At 37.9% G+C, this 19,019-nt stretch overlaps 1 protein-coding gene across 1 annotated transcript in view; it reads left to right on the top strand.

Moving 5' to 3' along the window:
* The first annotated feature begins 2,759 nt into the window (after positions 1-2,759).
* The window catches only part of LOC129407109 (complement C5-like), a 37,291-nt gene continuing 21,031 nt past the window's right edge, over positions 2,760-19,019 (top strand). The window contains exons 1-10 of the mRNA XM_055147317.1: positions 2,760-2,849; positions 3,964-4,156; positions 4,848-5,013; positions 8,046-8,116; positions 11,502-11,593; positions 13,168-13,250; positions 14,112-14,205; positions 15,897-16,008; positions 16,710-16,827; positions 18,546-18,658. Of these exons, the coding sequence (XP_055003292.1) occupies positions 2,785-2,849; positions 3,964-4,156; positions 4,848-5,013; positions 8,046-8,116; positions 11,502-11,593; positions 13,168-13,250; positions 14,112-14,205; positions 15,897-16,008; positions 16,710-16,827; positions 18,546-18,658 (1,107 nt within the window). The 5' untranslated portion in view covers positions 2,760-2,784. The remainder of the gene's footprint in view (positions 2,850-3,963; positions 4,157-4,847; positions 5,014-8,045; positions 8,117-11,501; positions 11,594-13,167; positions 13,251-14,111; positions 14,206-15,896; positions 16,009-16,709; positions 16,828-18,545; positions 18,659-19,019) is intronic.

Here is a 19,019-nt window from a genome sequence, read left to right on the forward strand (position 1 = left end):
TGGAGCAAGAAAAAGCTTTTCAACAAATGGTGGGGAAAGACTGGTCAGTTACATGCAAGAAAATGAACTCAGACCCCTATCTCACAGCATACACAAAAATCTATTTAAATGGATGAAATGTCTTGTTATCAGACCTGAACCCACAACCTGAATTCAGGAAAACATAAGTAAGACTCTTCATGACATTGAACCTGGAGGCATTTACAATACTTAGCGTCATTGACCAGGCAAAACAAGGTAAAAAATAAAAATAAATAAATAAATAGGATGACATCAAATTAATAAGCATCTCAATAACTGTACAGACTGATCCTGTGTATTTGCTCACTATTCATCTAACAATGGGTAAAAATTAAGTATACATAAAGCACCTGTAAAATTTAAAAATATAAAAAACAGAAGAGAAAAATGTAGAAGAGGGGTTAAACAGACACCACTCAAAGTAGAGGTTACATACCAAGATAAAAAATCCAAGAAAATTCCCACCATCCTTTCCTCTATATCTTTTTTATTTTTCTATTCTTTTTATATCTCTCTCCCTTTCTTGTTAAAGATCTGCTAGATACCACCCTCCAATAAATTCTTCTACCACCTATCCCATGTAAACAGAGCTTTTGAATCTTCAGTCTCTTTTGTCTTCTCCTCCAGTATAAAATCAGTCATGCAAAAGATAATAATTTTGAATTTAGTATATAATAATCAAATTGTTCTTCTTGGGTACAAGGATAGCAGACTGTATTAGAATAAAATACAGTGTTGTTGAAACAAGTCAGCTTAAACAACTTCACTTAAGCATGTGCCTGACCTGAGATTAAATTCTCACACAACATGGATCTGTGAGCCTTCGGGGGCATAGCACAGGACACGCCTAAGAAACCACTGTGTGAATCTCATGTTCCCCAAGCAGTGCTGGGGTGACTCAGGTTATCCCCATCACCACAGAGGCCTGCACAGCACCAGATCCTTATTCGCTAGCATTGAACCTTCTAGCTCTGGTTCATGGAACCTTTCAGCTCACTAGGTGTGAGAATCACTAGGAGTTGTCTCAGTGCACAGTGAGCCTTGCTTGAGAGTTATCTCTCCACTAAAAGATGAGAGCACTTGAACAGTTATATCCTCCCATTTGTGAAAAGATATAGTGGCAGGGAAGCCATAATATTTCAGTGTTGGAAAATGTGGGATGTTTGTGGCCTAATAAAAAGATACCATTACTGGCAATAATATGCATTAACTCAAAGCTTTTGGGTCTCTGAATTTTTTTTCCTTTGGTGATATCTTTTGATGTCAAAGTGAGATTATGCATAGCATTGAGTACAAACCAGAGATCTGTGTCCTCTAATGGTCAAAACTGGATCCTATGTGATCATATGCTCCGCGTGGTAATTCCTTCTTCTTCAGAGCCCTTCAATGATTGAGACAATCAGCACAAAATTAAAATTCAGTCAGTCAGTCTCATCAGAGGTGATCTGATCCTGACACTCTTGGTCTGAGAATATTCTGCACTCAATTTATGGCAGATTTATGTCACCTGCTGCAAACGAAAGATTCTTTTACATTAAATCATCCTTTACAATCTACTGTTGCTTCATAATTTTCTTATCTATGATTTTGTTTGACATGGCTCAAAACTCATACATTGGTTAAATATAAGCCCATTAGTTTCAGTTCAGAATACTGTCTGAAATAGTAATCTAACCATTAGTCATCCAAAACAGATAACTTATGGTTCAGAATAAATCTATGCATGTCATTGATTTTAGACTTAAGGAAACCTAAGGCAGCAATAGCTTCAGCTCTTGTGCCCACGTTCTGAACACTGATGCGTTATTGTTGGTCCTAGAGTTCCTGGTTACACCTCAGCATTTGGAAGACTGCCTTGCGATTTCAGGTGTGTTTCAAGTGGATCTGATAAAGGCCTGGTGGATCCAAATTTAAACCCCACCTATATCAGGGAAGCTTCAGAGACTCACCACAGGCGGTCCTGGTTGACAATCTCCTCCCTTGATTATTACATGTAATAGTATCCAAGAGACAAAACCTAAGACAGCCTCTTACAAGCAGTTTAAGTGACATGTCTCTCAAGCGAGATTTGGAAGCAGTGTAGAGAGCAAACAGGGCAGAAAGGAAGGTAAAAACAAACAAACAACTCAGGTGCCCCTGTTGAGGGGGCTCAATAGATTGAATGATGGCGCAAGGTTGTTCCACCTTGAGATTTGTAACCTAACTGGTATGTCTCCCAGAGTAGGTTAACTGTTCACTGAGGCCAAATTATAGTGTGAGGACAAGACTTCCCAGGCTTCTCTGGGCTATCTCCAGCAGCCAAGATGACTTAATGAGAAAAACAAAGCAATAAGGAAACTAGCCATCAGCCCCTACATCTGTAGGATCGATGCACTGGAACCAGTAAAGGCAATGGTTCGGGGCATTCACTTCATAGTCCACTCCCAGAAATTGTGGAAGCTAAGACAGCCTTTAAGAACTTTGTGCCTGTGTCCAGTTTTGAAACATTTTCTAAGAGACTTTTATTTGGGTGTCATTTCTGTTTGATTCATCATAGTCAAACACATTCATCACAAACAAACAGATGAGCAAACAGCACTCGCTTCAGATTCCAAAATTGCTGATAGACACTAAGAGGTTATCCCGTAAACAATTGGGTTTCTTACTTAAGTTTACAAACTCTCAGACATTAATTATTAACCTGAACACTCATTTAAATAAAACGTTTAAGTAGAGCTCACAAAAAGAGACACCTTACAAGCACAATTTGATACTATTCCAGCCATGGATATCTTAAGCATAATATGTATATTTTTCTACTTGGGAAGAAGTTGGGGACAGGAGCAAACGTAAGTGAAGGATTCCATATTTCATTTGCAAATGTTTGTGTAGTAGTTACAGAGGAAGCCAAATTTAGTTCGTGCCCTAAAATGTTAACTTCCTACTTCTAAAAATTAACCTCCTAACATCCTACTTATGAAAATGTCCACTTGTATATATTGATCAATGCTGTTACTGGCCTGGCATGATTTGTGTCCTAATATTCAGGTATCCAGGTATTCTAGAGGTATAACTTGCTGATTAGTATTTTGATTTTAAATGTTTCATGGAGATGGGAAGGAGTGGCCTGTTCCCGGTCCCTTGAGACCTGAAGTTAGCAGTCACTGGTCCCATGTACCGGGATTTTTTCATTGGGTTCTGGAAGTTTGTGGCTGCCGGGACTCAAAGGGGACAGGTGGAGGGCCAATGCCTGCTCCCATCTGAGGCACCCAGGTGAAATCGTCCTGGTGCAAGGTCCAGAGGCATTTCTGTGTCATTATGAACTCATGCTCATGAGCCGCCCAGATCATAATCCCTATCTGCAGCATCTTTAGGGGACTCTATTAAACATTCCCCTGGAGATAGGGAGCCAAATGCCTTTTATCTGCTTCTATATAAAAGCATCTTAGGATGCTCTCTGGAGTCTCCTAGTTTTAACATAGAAAAGTTACATTTTGAGAAATAAAATATGTACTGCTAAGTACATGAACCATTGATTAAGTGTCTTGCTTCTCTTAGGTAAAAAAATAAATATTGTTTTTTATTAAAAGAATATCTCTATATATGCGAACCGAAGGTAGACTATAGATCAAACACAATGGCACTCAATGCCTCCAGTGCAAACTACAACACCCAAAAGGAAAGAGAGAACAGAAGGGAATTCCCTGCCACAGAGGCAGAGTGGGGTGGGGGATAAGGAGTGGGGGTGGTGGGAGGGATACTGGAATCATTGGTGGTGGAGAATGGGCACTGATAGAGGGATAAGTACTCGATCATTGTATGACTGAAATGCAAGCATGAAAGTTTGCAAATCTGTAACTGTACGCCACGGTAATTCACTAGTAAAAAATTTAAAAATATTAAGAAAAAGAAAGGAAGTTTGGAGACTTAAAAAAAATGTCTATAATTTTGCTCTTTCAACAGGTATGTTGTCTTCGCACCTAAAGCTTTCTGTGTTGGTGCCTCTGAGAAAGTAGTGATTCAAGCTCATGGATATACAGAACCGTTTTCTGTGTCTGTTGCTATTAAAAGTTATCCTGACAAAAATTTCATATATTCCCTTGGGCAAGTTAATTTATCTCCAGAAAATAAATTCCAAGACTCTGCAAGCTTAATCGTATGTATATTTTCTCATCATGTCTAATTTCTCCTTGTAAAGCACATGCATCACTAATGCACTCATCTGTTGTACATATAGATAAAGATATGATACACAGTACAAAAGTGTGTGCAATCGTTGATGAGTTGAAAAATCCCATGTTTGTATATTCAGGTCAGAATAAAATGTTAGGAAACTTGCTTTTGATTTGTGGTTAATGTGAATATACACAAGTCAGAATGTGTCAGATAAAAATTATTGATGAGAAAAGATTTGGCGACTTGAAAACAAAACCAGTTTTGAAACTGTCTCAAAGTTACATGATGAATTTTAGGGAAAGATTATTTATATAATGAAATTTTAACTAATATTAGAAGGAAAATACATCTGGAGAGAGATATATATTGGTGTATCACTTGTTCCAAAATATTTATAGAATGGAGAACATTCCATTCTGAACATATGTTTTACTAAATTATGCTTATATTTTAGAAAATATACCTGATTCTCAAAAATAATTATTTTGCTAAAATATATATCAAAGCAAGTGAACTTTTTCTCAGACAAATATGTGAACCATATGTTCAAGGAATACGAAAAAATATCCATGAACCTAGTAGTACAGTTTTCTGACCTTATCAATATGTCTGAAAAGGGCCACATATATTATATTTCTACAATTAATATTAAAATATTGATATTTTAACAGATAGAACGAAAAGATTTGCCTGGAGAACCAAATGCAATTTCATATGTGTACTTAGAAGTTGTATGTGCTCATTTTTCAAAAACAACAAAAATTCCACTGCGTTATGACAATGGATTCATCTTTATTCAGACAGATAAATCTATTTACACTCCAGATGAAACATCAGGTATGAGATGGGATTTTTAAAAAATTATACTTGGGGTAATATAATTATAATAAGCGCAAATATCTATGATTTTGGTGGCAGAGTTATTGCACCTCTACCAGCACCAAAGTGCCAAAGACATGACCTCTCCCCCACACACCTCCCCCCCACCGTGCCACCACCACCAGTGACCTAATGTGACTTGTGGACCATTTCTTCCTTCCATCCAAGCCTTTCCTCACAACTGATTGGTAATTTCAGTTCCGTAGTTGAACTTAAGAGTTTGTAATTAGAATGTACTCTCTATTCCATTGCTTCTCTTCCTTACAAAACATTGTAAATAAAATGATTTATCATTGTCCTTCTCCCTATGACTTATTGAATATGAGACTCTACTTCCAATCATTCTGTAAATAAAGAAAAATTTCATGTTTCATTATAGTTGAGAGAATTTAAGAACTGGAGTGATAGCACAGCGGCTAGGGCATTTGCCTTACACGTGGCCGACCAGGGTTTGATTCTTCCGTCCCTTTCAGAGAACCCGACAAGCTACTGAGAGTATCCAGCCCACATGGCAGAGCCTGGCAAGCTATTTATGGTGTATTACATATGCCAACAAGTTACAAGAAGTCTCACAATAGAGACGTTACTGGTCCCCACTCAAACAAATCAATGAGCAATGGGACAACAGTGCAACAGTGCTACAGAGAGAATTTCACTGTATCACTGTCATCCCGCTGCTCATCGAGTTGCTCAAGCGGGCACCAATAACATCTCTATTGTGAGACTTGTTACTGTTGGTGGCATATCCAATACGCCACGGGGAGCTTGCCAGGCTCTGCCTGTGGGTGAGATACTCTCGGTGGCTTGCTGGACTCTCCAAGAGAGGTGGAGGAATCGAACTCAGGTTGGCCTCGTGCAAGGCAAACGCCCAAGCCGCTAGGTTATCACTCCAACCTTTTATCACATATAAATGCCACAACTTATTGCTGTTCTTTGGGCCACACTCAGAAGGGCTCAGGCCTCACTCCTCACTTTGTGCTCTGGAATTATTCCTCATTGTGCCAGGAGATTACAGAAAGTGTGTTGCTATAGAAAACCCACAAAATTTTTTCCTAAATTTTATTTTAGGCATGGGGGCTTACAATATTGTTAATGATGATGATTGTATATAAACATCACCCCTACCCCTGAGTGTCTGCTCCCTCCTCTGTTGTCCAAGCATTCTCCCTTCCCCACCTTCCCCACCCAATTCCCCCTGAAGACCAGTTCTGAGTTTCTGTTACTCGCTGGATACTTGCTATACTATTGTCACTCCTTATATTCCACACATGAGAGAGATCATTCTGTGTCAGTCCCGTTCTCTCAGACTTTGTTCAGTAGGATACTCTCTAGGTCCATCCACATAGCAGAAAATTTCATGATGCAATCTTTTCTTATAGCTGAATAGTTTACTGCTACCACATTTTAAATCATTGACTGTTGCTGGATATTTGGGTTCTTTCTGAATCTCAGCTATCTTAAATATTGCTGCTTTGGGCAAAAGTATTCATATAACGTTTATGTGTTCTTGGGATAGGAGCCAAAGAGTGGAATCACTGGGTTATATGAGAGTTTTCTTTTTAATTTCATGAGAAGTCTCTAAACTGTTTTTCATAGAAACAACCTGATCACAACATTCCCACCAACACTGGTTAAAGTTTCCTCTTTCACTATATCCTCCGTTTTGATAGGGATTGCACAGACTTTGTATAATGCTTTGGGAAGAATAGTCGTTTTAATTTTGTTAACTGTTCCAATACAAAAACATGGGAATTCTCTTCCTTTTCCATGTGTTCTCTGCTATGTCTTTTAAATGTGTCTAAAGCTGTTTATGTATAAGTCTTGTATCTTCTTCAGGGGTCGGGGCTCCTATGCAGTGCTTAGGGGTGCTGGGTCCACTCCAGGTGATAGTCAGGCGAGTGGTACAGTGCTAGTGTCCAGGGATGTGGGTGCTTGGACGCTGCCATGCAGGTTACTCTGGCCATGTTCAGTGGCCTCAAATGCCTCTCATCAGTATCAGAGTGTCACTTTTTTTGTAAATTGATTCTTAAGTACTTGATTCTTCACCACCATTAAGCTGATTTTGTTGTTGTTTGTTTCTTTTCAAGTACTTTATTTGCATATAGAATGCTACGTATTTTGTGCGCTGATTTTTCCAACCTATTATTTTGCTTTGTTTATTGTTTTTAATGCTGGAGCAATAGAACAGCAGGCAGGGCGTTTGCCTTGCACACCGCCGACCCTGGTTTGATTCCTCCATCTCTCTCGAAGAGCGCGGCAAGCTACTGAAAGTATCCCGCCTGCACGGCAGAGCCTGGCAAGCTCCCTGTGGCATATTCTATATGCCAAAAACAGTAACAACAATTCTCACAATGGTGACGTTACTGATGCCCGCTCAAGCAAATCGATGAACATCGGGATAACAGGGATAAAGTGAATAATTATTTTATTGGAGACTTTTAAGGTTTAAGAGTAAATTTTAATCTGGGGTATGGTGGTGGGAGAAAGATAGTTGATCAATGGATAAATCAAGACAATGACTTATTTTTGTATTCTCCCCTGCCCCCATCAATGAAGTTAATTCTCAACTTATACCATATAGAATGGTTAAGAATTGATAAACCAAAGGTTAAGTTATAAATGATAAAAGCAAAATATGAGAAACATATCAGTTTAAAATATAAAAAACTTTAGGATCGTGTCCATTTCTTTTTCCAAAATGTTTTAAAAACTTTTTTAAATGTTTTTAAAAATTTTTCTTTTTTTTAATTAATTTATTCTTTTATTGAATCACCATGTGGAAAGTTACAAAGCTTTCAGGTTTAAGTCTCAGTTATACAGTGCTCGAACATCCATCCCTTCACCAGTGCACATATTCCACCACCAAGAATCACAGTATACCTCCCCCTCTTCCCCCCACCTCCCAAGCCCTCTACCCTGCCTGTGTAACTGGTAAATTTCACTTTACTTTCACTTTAAAAAAGTTTTCTATTGTGACTTTTCTTTTTCAGTAAAAGTTAGAGCTTATACATTTGACGAAGATCTAAAACCAGCTCAAAGAGAAGTTATGTTAACTTTTATAGTGAGTATGGCATTAATTTTAAATTTTTCTTCTTTTGAGATTTTATTTGGGACCCAGGATATATAATACTGTTAATAACTTAGTTTCAGGCATACAAATGTTCCAAGTCTATAGCCAGAGTGACAGTATCCTTCCACCAAGGTTTCAAGATCTACACTACCCCTCACCCCAACACACACACATACACACATACACACACATACACAGACACACACACTCCCTCCTGGACTGCACATTACACTATTGGCAAACTTAAAAAAATACTTTATTACTATACTTGGGTCACATATTGCAACAGTGTCAACACTAATGGTTTTAATGGATAAGTATCTTACCTAATCACTACCAGAGTCATTATGTTACGTTCAGTCCATTTTATCTGTCTCTCCCTAGTATGTCTCCCCACTTACTTGACATTTTTAGTTTTGTCATCAGGGGTAAGGGTCTACCATCATCTGATACTTGAGGGTCCCCTGTCCTGCTTCTTTATATACCACAAAAGAGGTATCATCCAGTATTTATTCTGCTCCTTCTGACTTACTTTCCTGATCAAGAAACCCTAGTTTCATCCAAGTTGCAATGAACTGCCTGTGGTTAAAATCAAAATTTAACCTTGATGTAGCACTTTCGCACTGTCCTCCCTTTTTTCATCGATTTGCTCGAGCAGGCACCAGTAACGTCTCCATTGTAAGAGGGACGGAACAATCAAACCCGGGTCAGCTGCATGCAAGGCAAACACCCTACCTGCTGTGCTATAACTGGCTTAAATACAAAAATAATTTATGATAAGCTGAATCATAGTTTTAGTACATATGTATATATAAACACATATATGCTACAGAGCCAAACATACTGCAAGTAAGAGATTGGGACTACAGCAACCAAGTAAAAAAAAATGTGCCTGTCCGGAACAATAGTATAGTGGATAGGGCATTCTCCTTGTGTGAAGCCACCTGGGTTCTATCCCCAGCACCACATAGTGTTCCTCAGGCTTCCAGGAATGATCCTGAGCACAGACACAAGAGTACATCCTGAGCACCACTGGGTATAGCCCCAAACAAACAAACAAACAAGACAGTGCCTGTCAAGGAGGTAGGCTGGTGGAAACTTGGGGACATTGGCAGAGGGAAGTCAGCACTGGCGGTGGGATTGGTGTTGGAATATAGAATGCCTGAAATGTAATCACAAGTTACGTTGTAATTAACATGACTGAATATTTAGTATTTTTAATTTTAAATAAAAAAATTTCACTTGGATTTTTTTATCATATTAATAAAGAGTTTTCATTCTTTTATCTCTGGTCAAATGTGACAAAACTTATTTCAAAGCTACAATAGTACATCAATTATGTGTACAAGGTACCAATTTAAATGTTTGTGTATTTATTTTGGTTTGGGGACCATACTTGGCTGTGCTCAGGGCTTATTCCTGGCTCTGTGCTCTGGGATCACTCCTGATGCCATGGGATCAAGCCCAGGTTATTTGGGTGCAAGGCAAACACCTTACTTGCTGCTCTATACCTCTGCCCCCAATTTTAGTATTATCTTATCCAATTGGCAACCTTTTTTTAAAATAAATTATTTTTTTTATTGAATCATTGTGAGATACATGGTTCCAAAGCTGTTCATGGTTGAGTTTCAGTTGTATCTAAATATTAGACCTGAATCCATAAGCTCCATGGAGGAAAATGTAGGTAGAACCCTCCTTGACATTGAAGCTAAAGGCATCTTCAAAGATGAAACAGCAGCTACCATGCAAGTGAAAGCGAAGATAAACAAATGAAACTCCATTAAACTAAGAAGCTTCTGCATCTCAAAAGAAATGGTGACCAAAATACAGAGACAGACCTCTGAATGGGAAACATTAGTCACCCAATAACCATCAAATAGGGGTGTATATCCAAGATATATCTGTCACTGGTAGAAATTCCTAAAAAAAAAAGCATCCCACCCCATCAAAAAATGGAGAGAAAAAAATGAACCTCAAAGAAGAATTACCTCAAAGAAGAATTACAAATGGCCAAAAGGCAGATGATAAAATGCTCTACATTTTATCTACAGGGAGATGCAAATAAAAACAACAATGAGATATCAACTCACAGAGACTGGCACACATAAAAAAGAACAAGACAACCAGAGCTGACATGCATGTGGAGAAAGGAACTCTTTCATTGTTGGTGAGAATGTCGACTGGTCTAACTTTTTGGAAAACAATATGGACATTCCTCAAGAAACTAGAAATTGAGTTCTCATTTCACACAGTAATTCCACTTCTGGGAATAAAGGTATCTCAGAAGTGGAACAAAGTAGAAGACTCTATGCAATTCTGTTAAATGTGTGTGTCCTCTTGGTAACTGTGAATCATGGACAGGTAAAGCAAGTGTGTGTGTGTTATGTAAGATGACCATGACATGCATTGTCATGACAACCTTACAATGATTTTCACCTCTCCTTCTACATGAGAAAGTGGAAGTTTAGAAAACTTGAGTCACTACCATGATCATACAGATAATAACTGATTTTTCAGTTGAATATAATAAACCACGTAAAGAAAATACAGGACCAATCGAAGAACAGATCTAAGAAAAGATAGCTACTAATTATTCTGGAAGAAAGTGCTGAAGAATGAAGGCAGATTCTGATCTTGGTCTTTTAGAATACCACTGGGAAGATTGACAGGTAGAAGCTGGACTATGTCTTGGCATCTGAGAAGAAGCAGAGGTTTGAAGACATGAAAAATCAAGGTATAGGACTGGACCAAATAATGGCTTGATCACAAAGAAATGTCTCAGAAACACTCCAGAATGATAGAGTCAAAACTTTGATATGTTACTTTGCATCAAGAGACACTGTCTGGGACAGACAGGTTTGGGTTCAGGTAGTCTTGATGGAAAGGTAAATGGCTCCACACAGCCTTGTGGATCCTTGTTAGGAGTCTCCATGGAGAGGAGATATTGAAGAGGTCAGAGGACATTGCTATGACATTTCCTGATGTATTGTGAGTTGATCCTGAATATGACAGGAAATCAAGAAAACCTTTTGAGTATAGCATGGAGACTTTGCCTGAAAATTATCCTAGAAGTCTCACTCAGGGAGAAGGAAAGTGAGTTTAACACCCATTCATCATTCTGTTTATGATTATTCTAAATATAAGCCTTTCTAATCGCCTTACTCTGTTATGTGTTATTAATATTTGCTAACTAACTTGAATGGCTGACAGTCTCAGACTCTATACCTGGCCAATGTTGCTGTACCTAGTTTCAACATAGTTTCTTAGACAATATATATCTATTGAGACAATCCATCACATGCTATTTTGTATATATGAATTCATGTTTTATAGGTTGTCTGAAAAATAAAACTCACTTTTTTCTTCTTACTTGTAGGACCCAAAAGGGAAAGAAACTGACATGGTAGGAAGTACTACAAATCCTGGAATTGTAACTTTCCCTGATTTCAACATTCCATCAGATGCTAAGTATTTAAAAATATTTGTTGTTGAAATTATTTTGTTTATAATCAGTAGATGTGGCAGGAGTTATGGCATGGATTTTTGGAGACATTTATATATGACAAAAAATAACTGATGTAAAGAAAGTTTGTTTCCTACTATTTCTCAGAGCCAGTGAGTGTCCTTTGTCCTCTTCCTATAGGGACATCGGCATGGGCTTCTCTGCAGCAAGGACAGGGCCTGACAACATGGCCAGCACCAGCACCAAGCCAGTCTGCTCTGTCTGATTCAGAGAAAAAGACAGGCCCGGGACACTGTGAGACAGACACTGCCCCCAAGTTTCTAAGAGTTTCATAGAATAGAAAAATGTTGCAAATGCACTAAGTCTACTAGTATGTATTTCAGAGTCTGCAAAAACATTCAAATTGCATCAAACAATAATTCCTAGGACATTCTGAGATATACATGGATAATTTCATATTGCACAGTGTTTTGAAACTCTTCCACATATAGAGAAAATGAACATTTATGAATTCTTGTGTGCCAAGAACTCAGCTCATTAATTTTTCTCTTTTCCAGTTAAGAATATTAAGTATTAGAGAAATGTATAGCCCTTTTCAGGCAATGCAGATCTAAAAAAGTTAGTTGAAATAAGAACCCAGATCTACCTGATGACTAGATGCTCCTTCGCTCTTTCCTTTCTCCATATAGCCCCTCTAAAATTATTTTGGGGGCTGGAGATATGGCTCATGGATAGAGTCAATGCTTTGCATGTGTGAAGTCTCATATTTCATTCCTGACACTGAAAAAAAATTCACACTAGCTTTGAGTTGTCTTCAAAACTGCATTTGATCATTTCGAGCTTCATCTTATCAAGTGGTCCTAAACACATAATCCATATTTCTGTCCTATGCTATATTCTGTGTTATCTAATAATATGATAGAACTTCATATTGGTTGGTTGACCACTGCCTTTAAATTTAAATATTTTCCAGCTAAATATATACTATGGTATACCAGACAGTGTACAGAAATAAAGAAGTTGCAGTATGCATACAACTCTTCTTAAAATGCATGTTTTTATCTATAATTTAAAAATCCAGCAGACATAGTATATTAGGTTATCCACTGTGGTCATTGTCCACTAGCACAGAATTTTGGCCAAGGATTTTAAGAGCCAGAAAGATCAATAAAAGTCCAAGTCTCCATTTTGTTCCTGGGCATGCTAATTAATCTCTCTGGAAGAGATTTTTTCTGATGATAAAATCGAGATAATAATGTAATCACTTGTATCACTTGTCATCCCTTTGTATATCGATTTGTTCAAGTGGGCACCAGTAATGTCTCCCTTCATCCCTGTTGCGTGCTAGTGTAGCCCAACCGCGTCTGCTCTCTCCAATAAAGTAATTGGATAACCCAACCCAATAATATAATGTATTCTTGAATACTTATGTGGGGATTGAATGACTTAACACACAAATCAATGAGCACAGTGCTTAACCCTTACTAAGAGCCCATTTGAAGAGTAGACATAATCAATGGGTGAATTAGATATATGATTTGATGGGACCTACATATTTTGAATGTTTTTTTTTCCACAGGCTTGGTTTATGGACAATTAATGCTAAGCACAGGGAGAATTTCACAACAACAGGAACTACGCAATTTGAGATTAAGATGGATGGTAATGTCTGGAAAAAGACTTGCAACAGAATACCCCCTGACATGATTGAAGTCGATATTTGGAGTTACTAATTAAGTGTCTTGGAGTCCAGTCAAATCATAAGCTTCTTTCTCTACTTATCTTTAGAGAGAAGCAGCCTGAAGATATACTTGCTTTGCCTTTTGCCACCTGCTCTGCTCACCTTGGTACCAAATTTGCCTTCACTCCCTTGGTTTAGTTCTCATTTAAAAATTAATTTACGGGGGGCTGGAGCAATAGCACAACGGGTAGGGCATTTGCCTAGCATACAGCCCACCCGGGTTCAATTCCCAGCATCCCATATCGTCCCCTGAGCACCAACAGGGGTGATTCCTGAGTGGAGAGCCAGGAGTGACCCCTGTGCATCACTAGGTGTGACCCAAAAAGCAAAAAAAAAAAAATTAATTGATGCTCTACAAATACTAATGTCTTGCTGTGGTGAGAGTATGAGATTGTTGTTTGGATCTTGGATAGAGTGAAAGAGAATCGCTAAACACCATGGATACTAATGAATCAACTTCTTTTCAATTTCATGAATACCTGGGAGATCATCAAACCCTCTATAAAAGTCATAGGAACAGACCTTTACACAATAAGCAAAACTGAACCTTGGTCTTATCAGACTTCTGATAGTAGCACATGCGCTTCAGTGAAGATAGCATTGCTAGAGGAAAGATGAGGTTCGTCTCTGTGAGGTGATAAAGAGGCTCCCTGTGTGTGAACAGTGGGTATGACAAGGGGAAGGACATTAATGTTATTGATATTTATCATCCCCTTGAAGAAAAAATTTCTCCTTTAATAGCACTTATACTAATAAATGTATTATTTCTTTCTTATATTTAGTTTTAGAAAGACGAAAGCATGTCTTAATAGAACCAGAAAACAATGTTATCAGCTATAAAAATCTAGAGGACTTCAAGATTAATATAAAAGTTAGGTAAGAAAATTTTATTTTCTAATTCATCAAGTACGCAAAAGTATTTAATTTTGGGAGTGAGTCAATTATGATTTCCAGCGGGTTTTGTGTTGAAAAAGACTGATTCAAAATTTAAAATAATATAATTTAAAATAACTGCCATAGTTACTGCAGGTGAGTTTAATACTTATCAGAAGTATACTTGGTTTGGTACTTAGAGGTGTTTTATAACTTTGTAATAAATAATCAAAAATATGGAACATTACACTGACTATTTAGGTGACTCCAATTACTCAGGTAGTAAAATATGATGTTAAAAATATAGTTCCTTTTATTTGTGGCAATTGATATTAATAACTGGCAGGAGCGGGTAGGGCGTTTGCCTTGGATGCGGCCAACCTAGGTTCGATTCCTCCATCCCTCTCGGAGAGCCCGGCAAGCTATCAAGAGTATCCCAACCGCACGGCAGAGCCTGGAAAGCTACCCATGGCCTATTCAATATGCCAAAACAGTAACAAGTCTCACAATGGAGACATTACTGGTGAAAGCTCAAGCAAATAGATGAACATGGGACAACAGTGCTACAAGTGCTAATATTAATAAATGGCACGAGAGTGATACAGTGATTCTAGAATTTATTGAATAGATCAGAAATTATACTTGCATATGAACTGGTACGAACACCGGTTTGCTGCTTTATATTTAAAAAGAGAGAGTTCATGTTTTTCTTTTAATGGAAAGGTATAAATGTGACTAATTGCAGTATAACATTGAGGGAGGGATCTTACATCTATTGACTTTATGACAACACCTATGTGTAATTGCTACCCTAGCCCTCTTATGATTTGGGAGATAACTAGGCTGAAAGAGGGGCAGAGAGAGGTGGAGGAAAAGAGATTGGGCAAGGGGAGAATGAAGGAGAATCCAAGAGAGGAATTAAGGAGAATCCCAGGGGAGAATCAAGGAGGACCTGGGGAAGGGGAATCAGGAGAGAATGAGACGAGATTGGAGTAAACTGCAATTGATACCAACCAGCCTGGCCCTCGGTTCCTCCTTTGTCCACCCATTGCCATCGGTCTTCCAGGGTGGGAGAAGCTGCTTGAGACCACCAAATGCAGGCTTTGAGAGACTTTCGGGCTTTGTATTCGTTTTTGGAATACACAGCTAACATACAAACAATTTGCCTCCAGTACCCTTGGGATCAATGTGATATTAATTCTTTTATTAAATGGGCAGCAGAAGTTTAAGGATTCTATAGACAGACACGTGGGTCGAAACACAGTTCTGTGCCAACTTATTATGAACTTAAAATATATGGAAGTGGAATAAGTTCTTTCTGTCATCATGAGACTCAACTTCCTCATTTGTCAATAATAGAAATTGCTACTTCAGCACTGGTGGACTCTGAATGAAATACAAACAGACTCTGAACATCAAGTCTGTTTCCAGAGAGAAGCAAATGTCTAGTGATTACGTTAGATTTTAATAAAAAATTACTATTTAAAAAGGAGTTAAGGGCTGGAAAGATGGTAAGGCATTACGGCACTTGCTTTGCACAGAGCTGGCTTCTGTTTAATTCCCAGGCACTGTGTGTGGTCCCTGCGCATAAGTCAGGAGATAACCCTGAAAACTGCTGGTGATTTCTCCCCAAGGATCCAAATGCCCCAAAAATAACAAAGCCCAAAAGGAAGTTAACCATATTTTTTTAACAGATATTTCAATAGGATTATTCCTGAAGGGGATGTTTTTGTCTTTTTTGCAATAAAAGAAGATTTACATGATGATGAAAAAGAAATGTTGCTTGCAGAAATACAAACGACAAAGGTAAGAAGAGATAAATCAGTCTTTACAGAAATGGAGAATTGGGGCAAGCTAACCAGAATGTATAGAATAAAAGTGGGCTTTCCTCTTTAAGGGTTTACAGAACTAAGCCAAACCAATAAGCCATTGGGCTTTGGAAATATATGATTTCAGTTTTCAAAACCTGCTTTCTAAAGAAGCCTCATCATTTTGTGGACCTGATATTATGCACTTTAAATTTGGATCCAGCAGATATGGTGGTACCCAATTACAGCCTCAAATTTTTAACATGATTAGACATCAGAGATTTTCAGTGCCACCAAAATCTTCTTTCCTAGGAAGGAAGAACATGACCTGAAGCTGAAGGCTTACATGGAATGATCCAAATAATATCTACAATGTTCTTTTTTGGTGGTGGGGGGGGGAAGGCAGTTGGGGGAAGTGCCGGGAGGATAGACCACACTCTGCGAAGCTACGAGGTGACTCCTGGCTCTGCACTCAGGAGTGACTGCTGGCGATGCTGGGGGACCATATGAAATGTGGAAAGTTGAACCCTAGTGGGCCATGTGCAAGGCAAAAGCCATACCTGCCCCAAACAATGCTATTTTCAAGTGAAGGATTTGCAGATTGATGAAAGGAGAACTTGTTTCTCTGTGAGTTTGTTTCTCAGAGTTCTATAAATTATTGACTCTCCTTTTTTGCCCTTTTATTTAAAAAAAAAACAGCTGGTTGATGGTGTTGCACAAATCAGTTTTAATACTACAGAGGAAATTAAAAAATTAAATATAAGTCCAGGAGATTTAAATAACAAGTACCTTAATATTTTCGTGGACGTAAGTGCAGGTAAGTTCCAACAGTACTGTATAAATTCATTTCTAATTCCTTTTCCTTGTTTCCCCCTTTATTTCTCTTCGTTTCTTTTGCCCTGACCTAGGTCACAGGTATGGTTGTGTTGTGGTTCTGCAAACTTGATTGCAACCCACACCAGAAATCACTTCTGGTTTTGACGTGAATGTGCTTATCCTTGGGGCTAACTCTCCTTCAAACATATTAATTTCGGCAGAAACTTGTGCAATTTCTGATAATAGGTAGTGGCAATAATATGACCCCAGGGGTCATCTTACAGTTCTTTCACATTTCAAAGTTTACATTTTAATCAGTAACTGATATTGATTCAGTATTTGGCAAGCACAGTCGCTCTATCAAAATACTATCCATGAGCTCCATGGAAATGGAGTGTTTGTTATTGTGAACTACCTTATAAAATAAAAAAATATTTAAATTTAAAATAAAAGTTTCTGTCTCTAATTGTGACCCACCAAATTATGCCTGGAAAAGATAACCTTTTATCATAAAGAATAAGTGGTGGTGCTACCAGGAAATTTTACTTGCACAATTATAGTAAATTATAGAAAAAGTAATAAAATTATGAAAACTTCACTGACATTTGGAGGTCCTTTTAAATTTTTTAATGAATTATCACAAGTTTTTTTTTTTATCACGCTGTCACAGGTGAGGCAGAAGCAGTGATGGCAGGTCTCCGTGTTCCTTCACTATTCTCGGGTTAGTCAATATTTTCAAGAATGAAAATATTGAATAATAAAGATGTTCAGAGTTGGAAAGTAGAAAACTTTATTGGAATGGAGAAGAGAAAAGAAAAGGAGCTCCCCAAGTAGGGAAGAATTTCGTATTGTACTAAAAAGGGAGTTTTGTATAGCCCCTTCTAAAGGCTCTCTGGTCAATTGAATTTCTTTTGGTATTCAATTGATAAATATTACAGAGGATGCAAAAAAGTTACAGGTAAAGTTACAGGAAGATAAAGGTTCTTCCTGTAGACCCTTTTAGAAGGAAACTGGGATTTTTATGCTTCTTATTAATTAAAGAGTTTACTGGATTAGCTTTCTTGCCATTTGCCTCAGTCATTGTGAGTTCCCTATTAGCCTAAACTCCAGGGCAGAATTTTATGGTCCTGGGTAATTCCGGGAATGTTAAGTCAGAACCCTGGGGATGATGAAGCATGTGTTAGGTGGATGGAGAGTGGCAAGAGAAAACTGTGACACTCTCTCTCACTGGCAAGGGGAAACTGAGGCTGCCCTCTTTTACACTGCGTGGAAATGCTTTAACTGTGGCCTTGGAAATAATAACAAGCTGTGAGAACATACATGCATAAATCTTCCCACAGGAAAGTATACTTTATACTTTAGGACATGAGACTATTTCTATTTTCTATTTCAATTATTCAATGAGAAAATGAGATAAATGATCTGATAATTCAAATGATCTAGACAAGAACACAGTTATTGCAAGTGATGAATGGAAGTCTGGCCAACCTCCTGACAACCACACTTTATTGACTCAAGGAGGAGTCAGGTTCTTTCAGGATGAGCAGAGAAATCATCCAAATATAGATTTGTAATTCTTTATTAAGTGACCAGAGAATAAATGAATGACGTATTCTTAATCAAATACGTTCTTGGTTCTCACAGAGTGGGAACCAAGGAACATGGAGATGTTACATCGTGTGTGCCATATTTTCAGAGTAATGCATATTATTCTACCAGGTTCTTTCAAGGAAAACAAAATAACTGATATCAAATACAGCTTCTCACCCTACACTCTGGATTTGGTTGCCACTCCTCTTTTCCTGAAGCCTGGAAATCCATTTCCCATCAAGGTGAGATGACCAGAAAATCAAATATGGTAGAGTCTGTGGTGGGCAGAGAATCTCTGAAAGCTATTGCTCCTTTGTGGACTACAGGGTACATAATAAAAAGAAGAAGAGATTGTGGAGACAAAGAGTAAGACAAGGCAATCATAAAGCCTATAATGCAAAGAGGAGAACAAAAGTGATAACAACAAACAATTGTCTAGTTACTGGTCTGGCAATAATTTAACAATCCATGTCAAACACTAATCTAACAATTCAGTCACTAGACTTTGAACTGAATGCAATTATTATATATATATGAAATTCTTAAAATACAAGCATAGTAGAAATGCACCTGATTACTAGCTTAAATCCAGCAAGTTAGTGC

This window comes from Sorex araneus, chromosome 1 (assembly GCF_027595985.1).
Source record: "Sorex araneus isolate mSorAra2 chromosome 1, mSorAra2.pri, whole genome shotgun sequence".
NCBI lineage: Eukaryota > Metazoa > Chordata > Mammalia > Eulipotyphla > Soricidae > Sorex > Sorex araneus.